Source organism: Ranitomeya imitator, chromosome 6, assembly GCF_032444005.1.
Source record: "Ranitomeya imitator isolate aRanImi1 chromosome 6, aRanImi1.pri, whole genome shotgun sequence".
NCBI classification, from domain to species: Eukaryota; Metazoa; Chordata; class Amphibia; order Anura; family Dendrobatidae; genus Ranitomeya; species Ranitomeya imitator.
Window position 1 is genome coordinate 211,112,128 of NC_091287.1, and position 14,874 is coordinate 211,127,001.

The window sequence follows — 14,874 nt, forward strand, 5'->3', positions numbered from 1 at the left end:
GTTGGTCAGTACTGTTTGATACTGTTGGGATAACACTGTATACTGTAGTCGTATTACTGTATTAAAGTTGTAATATCCGTAAATTGTATATACCCTCGCAACCAGGCAACCCCCACATGTACTTATGCTGGCTATCAGATGTAAATCATTCAGCTGCGGCAAAAAAAACTTAAACTCCGAGCACTAAAAAATAATCAGAGGACCCCTGAGCATGCTCGAGAAATCTCGAGTAAGGCTACTTTCACACTTGCGTTTTTTAGCTTCCGTCACAATCCATCGCTTTTTGAGAATGCAGGACCCTGCAAAAAAATTTGCACTGGATGCGTCGTGTTTTGGCGGACCGTCGGCACGAAAAAACGTTCAATGTAACGTTTTTTCGTACGTCGGATCCGCCATTTCCTACCGCACATGCGCGGCCGGAACTCCGCCCCCTGCTCTCCGGGTCACAGAATGGGCAGCGGATGCGTTGAAATACTGCATCCGCTGCCCACGTTGTGCACAATTTTCAGAACGTACATCAGTACGTCGGGCCGACGCATTGCGACGGCCCCGTACCGACGCAATTGTGAAAGAAGCCTTACAAGTATATGTAAATCTTTATTTTGGCAACTCGCAACAAAAGGCAAGCATTATCTGCCGGATGATGAGAAACCGTCCGTTACACTCCATTGCTATGGGTGACTACAGCACTGTATCTGTATTGTGCGTGTGTCAGTTGCTTTGTTTACACTGGTTCTGGCCTGTGTTCAGACTCACACAGACCTGTACTTCAGAGTGCTCCCACTCTCAAGCTTGCAAAACTGAACACTGACTCACTTAGACGTAAACTGAAAGTTTAAATGTGAATTGTTGACATGAGCCACTCCCAAAATGCAGAGTGGAGGAAGAGACCCAGATGACTACTGTCACGATATTGTATGAAATGTAATACGATGTTGTAGCTTTGCCCTTCAGCCCATGCTGGGGGCTAAAACCTCCCTTCTCTCTCTGGCTCCCTTTGCTTCTTTGTGTCGGAATGTATGGTAGAAGAGGGTTTTATTGCCCTAGCCATTTATTCCAGGCTTGAAGCAAGTTACCCGCCCCCCTCCCATCTGTATAAGCTAGAACTGGTATAGAAGTCTCCACAATCCATGAGGGTCTTTGTTCTAATATGATAAGATTCTGGGCCACCGACTTGGGCTAAGAGAATAATAAATACATATTGCTAACGTCCATCGGCGCATCTATCCATCACTGTAAGCAGGAGTCTCCAAGTCCAACAGGGACCGAGTACGGATTTCTCTGGAATAGAGTGTCCCTACTAGCCTGAATTTAGTATCTATAGAGAGCAAATCCTAATACAAGATGAATGCTGGGTGTGTTATGATCCTGACATGTTTTGTAGCGGAGATACAGGCATTAGACAAACTTGTGTTAAATCTAGTAAGACTGCAGAGATAAGAGGGTCTGGATAAGCCAGCCCTGTAGGTGATGTCATGGGCTGTGGTTTATAAGTTTCTGACAGACCCCCAGCAGTTAGTTTTTACCTGGGAAGCCCTGACTGGTAGCCTGATGCATTGGAACATAAGGAAACTAGCCTGGTTGCCTGCAATGCTCTGAACACATGTAAGTGTTGATTTCTCCTTTAACCCCTGTTATTTTTATAATTACCTTGTACATATTTTCAATTGTCTCATATTGTAACATCTTTTATATGCCCTTTTATAAACACTGCCTTAAACTTTCGGAGTAAAATATATAAATTACTAGTTCGTTATTCCTGTTCTAAAACGTACCCTAAGTCTTCTGAAGGGAATTACGCTACTGTTTTGAGTTCGCTTCGGACCCGTTTAATCGAAGCTGGTGGCAGCATACCTTTGTACAGTGCCTATGGGAGTCATTGTAGCGACTGCGGCATTGATAATTATTGTTTCTGCCCGAGTGGGAGTAGTTAATCGCGTTGCTGCAGTGTGCCCAATAGCCAGTACATAGCAGGCAGCATGACCTAATCAAATAGCTTGACCAAGTCCACATTTACCGTACTTTTACAGTTCTGGCAAAAATTAAGACACCACTGCACAGTTTTATAAAAATGAGATTCTCTACATGTCTAACAGCCATTCCATTGCAGTGTCAGTTGAATTCCAACCAGAGTACACCTCATTCTACTTAATCTGCTTCTGATTAGGTGAACACATGAACTAAATCTTATTTAACCAAGGAAAGTATAAAAAACAAAATCCTCTTGCAATATGACAAACTGGATGGCAAAACAAGTGCTAGTAACATCCCAAATTAATAGGAATGAAAAAATAACTTTTAACCATGCCAAAGAAGTTGAAAAGAAAAGTCTTGAGTGAGGAAAAGAAGGGCTCAATTCTGGCTTTACTAGCAGAGGGATACAGTGAGTGTCATGTTGCCTCCATCCTTAAAATTTCTAAGATGGCAGTCCAATACAACAAGGTCAAGCAGCAGACATTGGGGACAACAAAGCTACAGACCGGCAGAGGGCGAAATTGACTCTCCACTGACCGAGATGACAGTCATCTTATTCGAATGTCACTCAGCAACCGCAGGTTAACATCAAGTGACCTACCAAAGGAATGTCAAATGGCAGCTGTGGTGAAGTGCATTGCAACAACAGTTCGTAACAGGCTCATAGAGGCAGGGCTCAAGTAATAAGGAAGAAAAAAGCCTTTCATCAACAAGAAGCAAAGGAGAGCCAGGCTGAAATTTGCCAAAGACCATAAGAATTGGACCATAGAGGAATGGAGTAAGGTAATCTTCTCTGATGAGTCTAATTTTCAGATTTGCCCAACACCTGGTCATCTAATGGTAAGACGGAGACCTGGAGAGGCGTACAAGCCAGAGTGTCTTGCACACACTGTGAAATTTGGTGGAGAATCGGTGATGATCTGGGGAAGCTTCAGCAAGGCTGGAATTGAGCAAGTTAATCTTTGCGAAGGATGTATGAACCAAGACGCATTCAAGATTATCCTGGAAAAACAGTTGATTCCTTCTGCTCAGGCAATGTTGCCCAACTCTGAGGACTGTTTTTTCCAGCAGGACAATATGCCATGGCACACAGCTAGGTTAATCAATGTGTGGATGAAGGACCACCACATCAAATGCCTGTCATGGCCAGCCCAATCTCCAGACCTGAACTGAATTGAAAACCTCTGAAATATAATCAAGAGGAAGATGGATAGTTAAAATTCATCAAACATAGAAGAAATGCTTAAACATTTGTACCAGGAGTGGCATAAGGTCACCCAAAAGCAGTGTGAAAGACTGGTGGAGAGCATGCCAAGACGCATGAAAGCTGTGATTAAAAATCATGGTTATTCCACAACATATTGATTTCTGAACTCTTCCTGAGTTAATACATAGTTGTTTCTAAATGATTATGAACTTGCTTTCTTAGCATTATTTGAGGTCTACAAGCACTGCATTTTTTCGTTATTTTGACTATTTCTCATTTTTGAAAACAAATACAAAATTTAGTGCTAGGAAATTCGAATACATGTTGTCAGTAGTTTATAGAATAAAAGAACAATTTACATTTTACTCAAAAAACATACAGTCCCTTGCGAAAGTATTCGGCTCCCTAGAACGTTTCAACCCTTTCCCACATATCATGCTTCAAACATAAAGATAGCAAATGTAAATTTTTGGTGAAGAATCAACAACAAGTGGAAAACAATTGTGAAGTTGAATGAAATGTATTGGTTATTTAAAATTTTTGTGGAAATTCAAAAACTGTAAAGTGGGGTGTGCAATATTTTTCGGCCTCTTTAACTTAATACTTTGTTGCGCCACCTTTTACTGCGATTACAGCTGCAAGTTGCTTGGGTTATGTCTCTATCAGTTTTGTACATCGAGAGACTGAAATTCTTGCCCATTCTTCCTTGGCAAACAGCTCGAGCTCAGTGAGGTTTGATGGAGATCATTTGTAAACAGCAGTTTTCTGCTCTTTCCACAGATTCTAGATTGGATTGAGGTCTGGACTTTGACTTGGCCATTCTTACACCTGGATACGTTTATTTGTGAACCATGTGTCAGATTGTGCTCACTATCGTATTGGGGAATACTCGCTTGGCAGCAGGATAAACATAGACAGGCACGTTTTTTTTCCACATAAATAGTTCAACTGGGTTTATTACTCCATAAACCCCAGTGGCAGAAAACACAAAACAACAATCTTCATAGCACGGCAAAATACAGTAACAATGTTCACAGTGTGACTCTGTTCCATCAGGACTGTGACCATACACTCTTGGTCGAGTCCAATGTTCAGGCTCGCTCTGGAGCCAAACACACAATCTGGTATTACCTGCTTGTCAGTGCTGCAGGCTTCCCACTGGCAGTACCACACGGAGCCTGTTTCTGGCTCTGCAGATCCCTGTCCTCACCTCGTGCTGTTCAGGGATCCAGTCCTCCTCCCAGGACCTCCCAACACCCAGGTTACTCGGGATCACACAGATGGCCTGTCCGGGTACAATCCAGGATGTCCAACCCCAGCTGGGACCGTCCGATACCCAGGCCAACAGTAGCAAAGTCCCACCACGTGCTCTTCAGGGCTTAGCACACCCAACACTGAGGTATCTGCCAGGACCTTGCACATAGACCATGCAGGTCCCCTCACTCAGACAGCATACAGGAATGCTCTGTAGTGTCCTGCCTGGACACATAGAAGTCTGTCCATCCTGACAGACTCACCGACACTCACTCCATGTGCTAACACACTTCCTTTAGGTAGCCTGTAACCACACCCACAGGTGAGGTAACATCACATGCGCTGGTCACATGATCATGACATCACTGCAGGTCCTCAAACTAATGCAGGGAAAAAGATACAGTGAGCACCCCCACTCAGAGTGAGTTATGTTGGTAGCCAGACCCTCCCATCTCTTATAGCTACCCGCAACCCGGACCCAGGTGCACTAAATTACATCTTCAGTGCTCACGTGCTCTAAAAACAAGATACTCCGGGTTGCATCACAGGGAGCATCCATCCCTGTGACACATACCTCCCATTAACCACAATGCCAGATACTGTCTCACTATCACATCCATGCACACATCTGCCACGCACCCTCACGGCCTCAATACGCCTCCGTGCGCATACTAGGGAGACCATGCAGCGCCCCCTACCTGTTACAGGGGTCAATGCATCACAGATGGCATAGTAGATTTTGCTTTATGTTTGGGATCATTGTCTTGTTGGAAGACAAATCTCCGTCCCAGTCTCAGGTGTTTTGCAGACTCCAACAGGTTTTCTTCAAGAATGGTCCTGTATTTGGCTCCATCCATCTTTTAATCAATTTTAATTAGCTTCCCTGTCCCTGCTGAAGAAAAGCAGGCCCAAACCATGATGCTGCCACCACCATGTTTGACAGTGGGGATGGCGTATTCAGGGTGATGAGCTGTGTTGCTTTACACCAAACATATCATTTGGCATTGTTGCCAAAAAGTTTGATTCTGGTTTCATCTGACCAGAGCACCTTCTTCCACATGTTTGGTGTGTCTCCCAGGTGGCTTGTTGCAAACTTTAAACAATACTTTTTATACATATCTTTGAGAAATGGCTTTCTTCTTGTCACTCTTCCATAAAGGCCAGATTTGTGCAGTGTACGACCGATTGTTGTCCTATGGACAGACTGTCCCACCTCAGCTGTAGATCTCTGCAGTTCATCCAGAGTGATCATGGACCTCTTGGCTGCATCTCTGATCAGTCTTCTCCTTGATTGAGATGAAAGTTTAGAGGGACGGTCAGGTTTTGGTAGATTTGCAGTGCTATGATACTACTTTCATTTCAATATGATCGCTTGCACAGTGCTCCTTGGGATGTTTAAAGTTTTGGAAATCATGTTGTATCAAATTCTGGCTTTAAACTTCTCCACAACAGTCCTTGGTCTTTAAGATGCTCTCTGTGCTTCAAACAGAATCCTGAGACTATCACAGAGCAGATGCATTTATACGGAGACTTGATTACACACAGGTGGATTATATTTAGCATCATTAGGCATTTAGGACAACATTGGATCATTGAGAGATCCATAATGAACTTCTGGAGTGAGTTTGCTGCACTGAAAGTAAAGAGGCCGAATAATATTTCATGCACCACGTGTCAGTTTTTGAACACAAAAATCTAAAATAACCAATAAAATAACCAATTATCAACAACGATTTTGATGGGTCTATGACCATGTCCCAATATCTTAGCAATTTCAAGAGTTGTGCATCCCGTTGTAAGACTTGTAACAATTTTTTACTTTCAATCAGATAAATCTCTTTTCTTGACCCATTTTACCTGAGGATAACAAGCTGCCTAATAATTTGTCACACCTTAATAGATAATTTTGATAACTTTAGGGCACACCCTCCTTCATTACATTAATATACATCACCTGATCTGCTTCATCTAACAAGCTTTCATGTTTATACAGCTTGAAGTTGGAAAATATACATAAAAATGATGATATGGTCAAAATACTTGCCTAATATTTGTGCACACAAGGTATGTATGAGCTCAACTTATTCAGTGCTGTTATATGTTTAATCATTTTTAATTACATAATACTAGTAGAATTAAAAAAGCCCAAAACATTTTAACATTTCGCATGAACATGGAGTTTATGAAAAATAACCCTTTCTACTTTACATGTCCTTTTAGCAAGCTGTATATGATGAAGTAAGGAATATTATGCTTTGTTAAAGATTTCTTAAGAAGTCCAAAACTCTGTGCCAAATAACAAATTAATAATAAAAAGTTACTGTAGATTTACCTATAAGAAAAACCAAATAATTATGATTAGATCTTCCCTGTTGCAGATCCAACACATTGAAAGTAATGAAATAATAAACTGATTATGGTAGATATTGCTTTGGGCTTTAAACACGCAAAAAAAGATAAGGTACTTGACCACTTACTTGACTGTAGCTTTGTATAGTAGATCTGGGTTGACTGTTGCGGCTGTGTAGCTGCACTGCTGATGTTTCACCCAATGCAATGGCCTGGTTGCTATGGTAGCTTGATGAATACTGGAAAGACCCTTCTTGTTTAGAATTTAGCTGTAGGGCACTCTGTGATAGAATGCTGGGTCCTGAGTTAAGAAATAGATTTGGAACACTCACTGAAATCTTGAAAAACATAGCAAAATTGACTAATACATAGCATTTATACATTGCAAAGCACTCAGAAGAATACCCTAGTCCAGGTGCGCCCCTAGGCATTTATATCTGGGGTCTTGGACCATAAGTGCACGGCACAGAATCTCTCTGAAGCTTTTTTTTCTTCAGCGAATTAAATTTTATTATCAGTCTGTGCACTAAGTGCACACAGCCACACTACACGCATTGTTTGCCTGATGCACCCCTGCATGGTGTTGCTGTGTCATTACCTCGCGGCTCCTCCTCCCTGCAGGTCCTTCTCTTTGAGCAAGTCAGAGCAGAGGAACCATCTATGTCCAGTGCAACTCCACACCTTGGGTGAAGTATATAATGGAAGGGGAGAAAGTAAGTTAGTGGGGCCCGGTCTGTCAGGGAATACAGGCTGCTATCAGGAGAGATGAGAGAGGTTACAGCCCTTTTGCTTATGTGGCTCCATAGCACACCCTCCGCCTCCTGTAATGTTGCAAGCAGCTCAACAGTCCAGACAGGGGAGGGTGTACAGGGACAGTGCAGGGCTGACAAGGGGTCTCCAGTGTACCCCTCCCTCTTACTGCTGATCTGCAATGTCAGGGCTCCCCCCACTGCTGCCACCATATAAATACTGAGGAAGAGAGTCAGTATGTATATGTCATGTGTCTGTATAATGTACACTGCTCAAAAAAATAAAGCGAACACTTAGGCTATATTTAAACATAGCGTCGGGTCCCTGCGGGTTCTCCCGCAGCGGATTTGATAAATCTGCAGGGCAAACCCGCTGCGGTTATCCCTGCAGATTTATCGCGGTTTGTCCTGCGGGTTCCGCTGCGGGATTTTACTCCTACTATTGATGCTGCATATGCAGCATCAATAGTAATGTTAAAAATAATAAGATAATGATATACTCACCCTCTGACGTCCTGATCTCCTCGGCGCTGCAGGCGGCAGTCCAGTTCCAATGATGCTGTGCGAGAAAGACCTTCGTGACGTCACGGTCATGTGACCGAGACATCACCGCAGGTCCTGGTCGCATAGCAAACCTGAGACCGGACGGCCGCGTGCAGCGCTGAGACATCAGAGGTGAGTATATCATTATTTTTTATTTTAATTATTTTTTTTTTACTCAAATATGGTTCCCGGGGCCTGGAGGAGAGTCTCCTCTCCTCCACCCCGGGTACCACCCGCACATTATCCGCTTACTTCCCGCATGGTGGGCACAGCCCCATGCGGGAAGTAAGCGGATCAATGCATTTCTATGGGTGCAGAATCGCTGCGATTCTGCACAAAGATGTGACATGCTGCTGGTTGTAAACCGCTGCGTTCCGCGCGGTTTTTCCCGCAGCATGTGCACAGCGGTTTGCGGTTTCCATAGGGTTTACATGTTACTGTAAATGCTATGAAACTGCTGCGGACCCGCAGCTGCAAAATCGCCGCGGTTCCGCGGTAAAAACCACAATGTGTGAACATAGCCTGAAACACCACAATGTAACTCCAATTCAATCATGCTTCTGTGAAATCTACTTGTCCAGTTATGATGCAACACCGACGGTGTTTTTCCTGCTGTTGTGCAAATAGAACAGACAACAGATAGAAATGATAGACGATTAGCATGAGAACCCCTAGAAGGTTAGGAAGGAGTAGTTCTGCAGAGGGTGACCACAGACCATTTTCTGTTCTTATCCTTTTGGCTGTTGTTTTGGTCACTTTTGCATTTTGTCATTGCTCCACCCCCAGAGGTACAGTAGCTTGGGAGGAGAATCTACAACCTACAGAAGTTGCTCAGGTAGTGCAGATCATCAAGGATGGCACATCAATGCAAGCTATGGCAAGAAGGGTAGCTGTGTCTGTCAGCACAGTGACCAGAGCATGGAGCAAATATCAGGTTACAGACAGTACAACAAGAGTTGTGGAGGGGGCAATAGGAGGGTAACAACCCAACAGCAGGATCATTACTTCCTCCTTTATGCAAGAAGGAACAGGAGAAGCAGTGCTAGAGTTATGCAAAATTACCTCCACCAGGCCACTAACATATATGTGTCTGCTCAAACTGTCATAAACAGGCTCCATGAAGGTGGAATGAGGTCTCAATGTCCACAAGTGGGTGTTGCGCTTACAGCCCACCACCTTACAGAGCGATTTGTATTTGCCAGAGAACACCAAAATTGGCAGATTTGACATTGGTGCCCTATGCTCTTCAAAGATGAGAGCAAGTTCACACTGAGTACATGTGGTTGTCGTGTCAGATTCTGGAGACGCCCACCGTGGAGAACGTTCTGCTGCCTGCAACATTCTCCAGCATGACCAGATTGGCAGTGGGTCAGTATTGGTGTAGGGAAGCATTTCTCTGGAGGGCCGCACAGCTCTCCATGTGCTATGCAGAGGTATCCTGACTACCATTAGGTACTGAGATGAAATCCTCAGACACATAGTTAGACCATATGGACCCTGGTTCCTTCTGATGCTTAACAATGCTAGGCCTCATATGGCTGAAGTGTGTCTGCAGCTCCTGCATGATGAAGGCATTAATGCTATGGACTGGCCTGCCTGTTACCAAGATCTGAATCCAATCGAGCACATCTGGGACATCATGTCTCATTCCATCCACCAATGCGACATTACATCACAAACTGTCCTGGAGTTGACTGATGCATTAATCCAGGTCTCGTGGGAAAATATTCTGAAAAGTTCCCAGACTCGAGTTCATATGAAAACATTCAGCAGAGGGCGCATCACCGCAACTCGAGGTAACTACAGGTTATTCACCTACATTCCATTCATTCGCCGGGCTTTTACAGACAGGGGCGGCTGCATTAGCAGGCTTCTGCTTGTAAAATTAGTTAACCCTTTCAGATGGATTTACAGCGTGGGACAAGACTGATCATCGGAAGGTATGGAATATTGTTGTTTGTTTTTTTTACATTTGTTACAGGTGACAAGGGTCTTCAAGTGGATTACCAGTATAATAAAATATTACAACAACCTGTGTATTTATTTCATTAAAATACTTTGTAATAATGTGTGTGTTTTTTTAACCATTTCATACTATTGGATTAATAATGGATAGGTGTCATAATTGACGCCTCTCCATTATTAATCTGGTTTAATGTCACCTTACAATAGCAAGGTGACATTAACCCTTCATTACCCCATATCCCATCACTACACGGGAATGGGAAGAGGGTGGCCAAGTGCCAGAATAGGCTCATCTTCCAGATGTGCCTTTTCTGGGGTTGCTGGGGGCAGATGTTTTTAGCCGGGGGGGTGGGGGGGGGCAATAACCATGGACCCTCTCCAGGCTATTAATATCTGCCCTCAGTCACTGGCTTTACCATTCTGGCGGAGAAAATTGCGCAGGAGCCCACGCCAATTTTTTCCGCGATTTAACCCTTTAATTTAATAGCTAGAGCGCCCAAATTTTGCACATACACACTACTAACATTAGTAGTGTTGAATATACAAAAAAATAGGGATATGAGATGGTTTACTGTATGTAAACCATGTCTCATATCATGTCGGGTTTGTGAAGGAGATAGGAAAAGCCGGCAATTGAATTACCGGCTTTTAAGCTATCTAGCGCTGTATGATATATTAATATATATAAATATATATACAGTGGGGCAAAAAAGTATTTAGTCAGTCAGCAATAGTGCAAGTTCCACCACTTAAAAAGATGAGAGGCGTCTGTAATTTACATCATAGGTAGACCTCAACTATGGGAGACAAACTGAGAAAAAAAAATCCAGAAAATCACATTGTCTGTTTTTTTAACATTTTATTTGCATATTATGGTGGAAAATAAGTATTTGGTCAGAAACAAAATTTCATCTCAATACTTTGTAATATATCCTTTGTTGGCAATGACAGAGGTCAAACGTTTTCTGTAAGTCTTCAAAAGGTTGCCACACACTGTTGTTGGTATGTTGGCCCATTCCTCCATGCAGATCTCCTCTAGAGCAGTGATGTTTTTGGCTTTTCGCTTGGCAACACGGACTTTCAACTCCCTCCAAAGGTTTTCTATAGGGTTGAGATCTGGAGACTGGCTAGGCCACTCCAGGACCTTGAAATGCTTCTTACGAAGCCACTCCTTCGTTGCCCTGGCGGTGTGCTTTGGATCATTGTCATGGTGAAAGACCCAGCCACGTTTCATCTTCAATGCCCTTGCTGATGGAAGGAGGTTTGCACTCAAAATCTCACGATACATGGCCCCATTCATTCTTTCATGTACCCGGATCAGTCGTCCTGGCCCCTTTGCAGAGAAACAGCCCCAAAGCATGATGTTTCCACCACCATGCTTTACAGTAGGTATGGTGTTTGATGGATGCAACTCAGTATTCTTTTTCCTCCAAACACGACAAGTTGTGTTTCTACCAAACAGTTCCAGTTTGGTTTCATCAGACGATAGGACATTCTCCCAAAACTCCTCTGGATCATCCAAATGCTCTCTAGCAAACTTCAGACGGGCCCGGACATGTACTGGCTTAAACAGTGGGACACGTCTGGCACTGTACGATCTGAGTCCATGGTGGCGTAGTGTGTTACTTATGGTAGGCCTTGTTACATTGGTCCCAGCTCTCTGCAGTTCATTCACTAAGTCCCCCCGCGTGGTTCTGGGATTTTTGCTCACCGTTCTTGTGATCATTCTGACCCCACGGGGTGGGATTTTGCGTGGAGCCCCAGATCGAGGGAGATTATCAGTGGTCTTGTATGTCTTCCATTTTCTAATTATTGCTCCCACTGTTGATTTCTTCACTCCAAGCTGGTTGGCTATTGCAGATTCAGTCTTCCCAGCCTGGTGCAGGGCTACAATTTTGTTTCTGGTGTCCTTCGACAGCTCTTTTGTCTTCACCATAGTGGAGTTTGGAGTCAGACTGTTTGAGGGTGTACACAGGTGTCTTTTTATACTGATAACAAGTTTAAACAGGTGCCATTACTACAGGTAATGAGTGGAGGAAAGAGGAGACTCTTAAAGAAGAAGTTACAGGTCTGTGAGAGCCAGAAATCTTGATTGTTTGTTTCTGACCAAATACTTATTTTCCACCATAATATGCAAAAAAAATGATAAAAAAACAGACAATGTGATTTTCTGGATTTTTTTTTCTCAGTTTGTCTCCCATAGTTGAGGTCTACCTGTGATGTAAATTACAGACGCCTCTCATCTTTTTAAGTGGTGGAACTTGCACTATTGCTGACTGACTAAATACTTTTTTGCCCCACTGTATATGTCTCACTGACTATATATATATATATAGAGAGAGAGAGAGAGAGAGAGACAGTATATATGTTTTTACGATTATTTGAGCCCATGGATCCAAAAAAAATCTCGCAGTACGGATGCCATACGGATTACATACGGAGGATGCCATGCGCAAAATACGCTGACACACCCTGCCTACGGATGACACACGGATCACTATTTTGGGGACTTTTCTGCATATTACGGCTGTAAATAACGGACCGTATTTTTATACGCTGAGTGTGAGGCCGGCCTTACTCACCAAAATCCCACACTGTCTTGTCTGCTATCTCGACCTTCTTTTCTATTAGCTTTCTAAAACTGAACATGGACAAAACGTAATTTATCATTTTTCCCCCATCTCACTCTACTCCTCCACCAGACCTATCCATCTATGTCAATGGCTGCGCACTTTCCCCAGTTGCGCATGCTTGGTGCCTCGGGGTGATCCTCGACTTTGCCCTTTCTTTCAAGCCACATATCCAAGCCTTTACCTCCTCCTGCCATCTCAAACTCAAAAATATTTCCCAGATCCGGGCATTCAAAAAAACCAGAAGCCACAAAAACACTAGTGCACGCCGTTATCATCTCCCGCTTTGACTGCTGCAACCTCCTACTCTCTGGCCTCCCCTTTAGCAATCTGGCACCACTCCAATCCATCCTACACTCTGCTGCCCGACTAATCTACCTGTCTCCCCGCTATTCCCCAGCCTCTCCTCTATGCCAAGCCCTTCACTGGCTTCCTATCATCCAGAGGCTACAGTTCAAAACCCTTTCTATGACATGCAAAGCCATCCACAACCAGTCTCCTCCATACATCTGTGGCATGGTCTCCCAGTACTTACCTACATGCAACCTTTGATCCTCACAAGATCTCCTTCTCTACTCCCCTCTTATCTCTTCTTTCCACAACCGCATTCAAAACTTCTCCCGGGCTTCCCCCATACTCTGGAACTCTCTACCCCAACACATCAGACTCTCGCCTACCATAGAAACCTTCAGAAAGAACCTGAAGACTCACCTCTTCTGACAAACCTACTGCCTGAAGTGATCATCAACCTACTGAACCACCGCACGACCAGCTCTCCCCTCTCCTAGTGTATCCTCACCCATTCCCTGCAGACTGTGAGCCCTCGCAGGCAGGGTCCTCCCTACTTCTGTACCTGTTACTACCTTGTTTTTGCTCATGTTTATAGTATTTGTCTATATATGCCCCTTTTTCACATGTAAAGCACCATGGAATAAATGGCGCTATAAAAATGTATAATAATATGTCTCTATAATGTGTATGTGTGTGTATATATATTGTGTATGTGTACAGGTCATGTATATGTAATGTGTATATGTAAAGGTCATGTCTCTGTATAATGTGTATATACAGTCATGGCCAAAAGTATTGACACCCCTGCAATTCTGTTAGATAATACTCAGTTTCTTCCTGAAAATGATTGCAAACACAAATTATTTAGTATTATTATCTTCATTTAATTTGTCTTAAATGAAAAAACACAAAAGAGAATGAAGCAAAAAGCAAAACATTGATCATTTCACACAAAACTCCAAAAATGGGCCAGACAAAAGTATTGGCACCCTCAGCCTAATACTTGGTTGCACAACCTTTAGCCAAAATAACTGCGACCAACCACTTCCGGTAACCATCAATGAGTTTCTTACAATGCTCTGCTGGAATTTTAGACCATTCTTCTTTGGCAAACTGCTCCAGGTCCCTGATATTTGAAGGGTGCCTTCTCCAAACTGCCATTTTTAGATCTCTCCACAGGTGTTCTATGGGATTCAGGTCTGGACTCATTGCTGGCCACCTTAGAAGTCTCCAGTGCTTTCTCTCAAACCATTTTCTAGTGCTTTTTGAAGTGTGTTTTAGGTCATTGTCCTGCTGGAAGGCCCATGACCTCTGAGGGAGACCCAGCTTTCTCACACTGGGCTGTTATGAACAGGTGATTCAGAACCACAATGGACCTAGTGGTTAAGAGCACACAAAGTGACCTGATAGTTACTAACATAGGACGAGCTCTGAGACGTGGGAACTCTGCTGACCGCAATCCCTAATCCTATCATACCACACTAGAGGTAGCCGTGGATTGCGCCTAACGCTCCCTATGCAACTCGGCACAGCCTGAGAAACTAGCTAGCCCTGAAGAAAGAAAAATAAGCCTACCTTGCCTCAGAGAAATTCCCCAAAGGAAAAGGCAGCCCCCCACATATAATGACTGTGAGTTAAGATGAAAATACAAACACAGAGATGAAAGAGATTATAGCAAAGTGAGGCCCGACTTACTGAATAGACCGAGGATAGTAAAGATAGCTTTGCGGTCAGCACAAAAACCTACAAACAACCACACAGAGAGGCAAAAAGACCCTCCGCACCGACTAACGGTACGGAGGTGCTCCCTCTGCGTCTCAGAGCTTCCAGCAAGCAAGAAAAACCAATATAGCAAGCTGGACAGAAAATATAGCAAATAAAAGTAACACAAGCAAAACTTAGCTTATGCAGG

The 14,874-nt window shown here is 43.5% G+C and overlaps 1 protein-coding gene across 4 annotated transcripts in view; it reads right to left on the reverse strand.

The window, feature by feature from the left end:
* CTNND2 (catenin delta 2) overlaps window positions 1-14,874 on the reverse strand; it is a 2,169,946-nt gene that overhangs the window by 1,695,466 nt on the left and 459,606 nt on the right. For all 4 annotated transcript variants that reach the window (XM_069730454.1, XM_069730453.1, XM_069730452.1 and 1 more), the window contains exon 6: window positions 6,913-7,085. In XM_069730454.1, coding sequence (XP_069586555.1) covers window positions 6,913-7,085 — 173 coding nt within the window. The remainder of the gene's footprint in view (window positions 1-6,912; window positions 7,086-14,874) is intronic.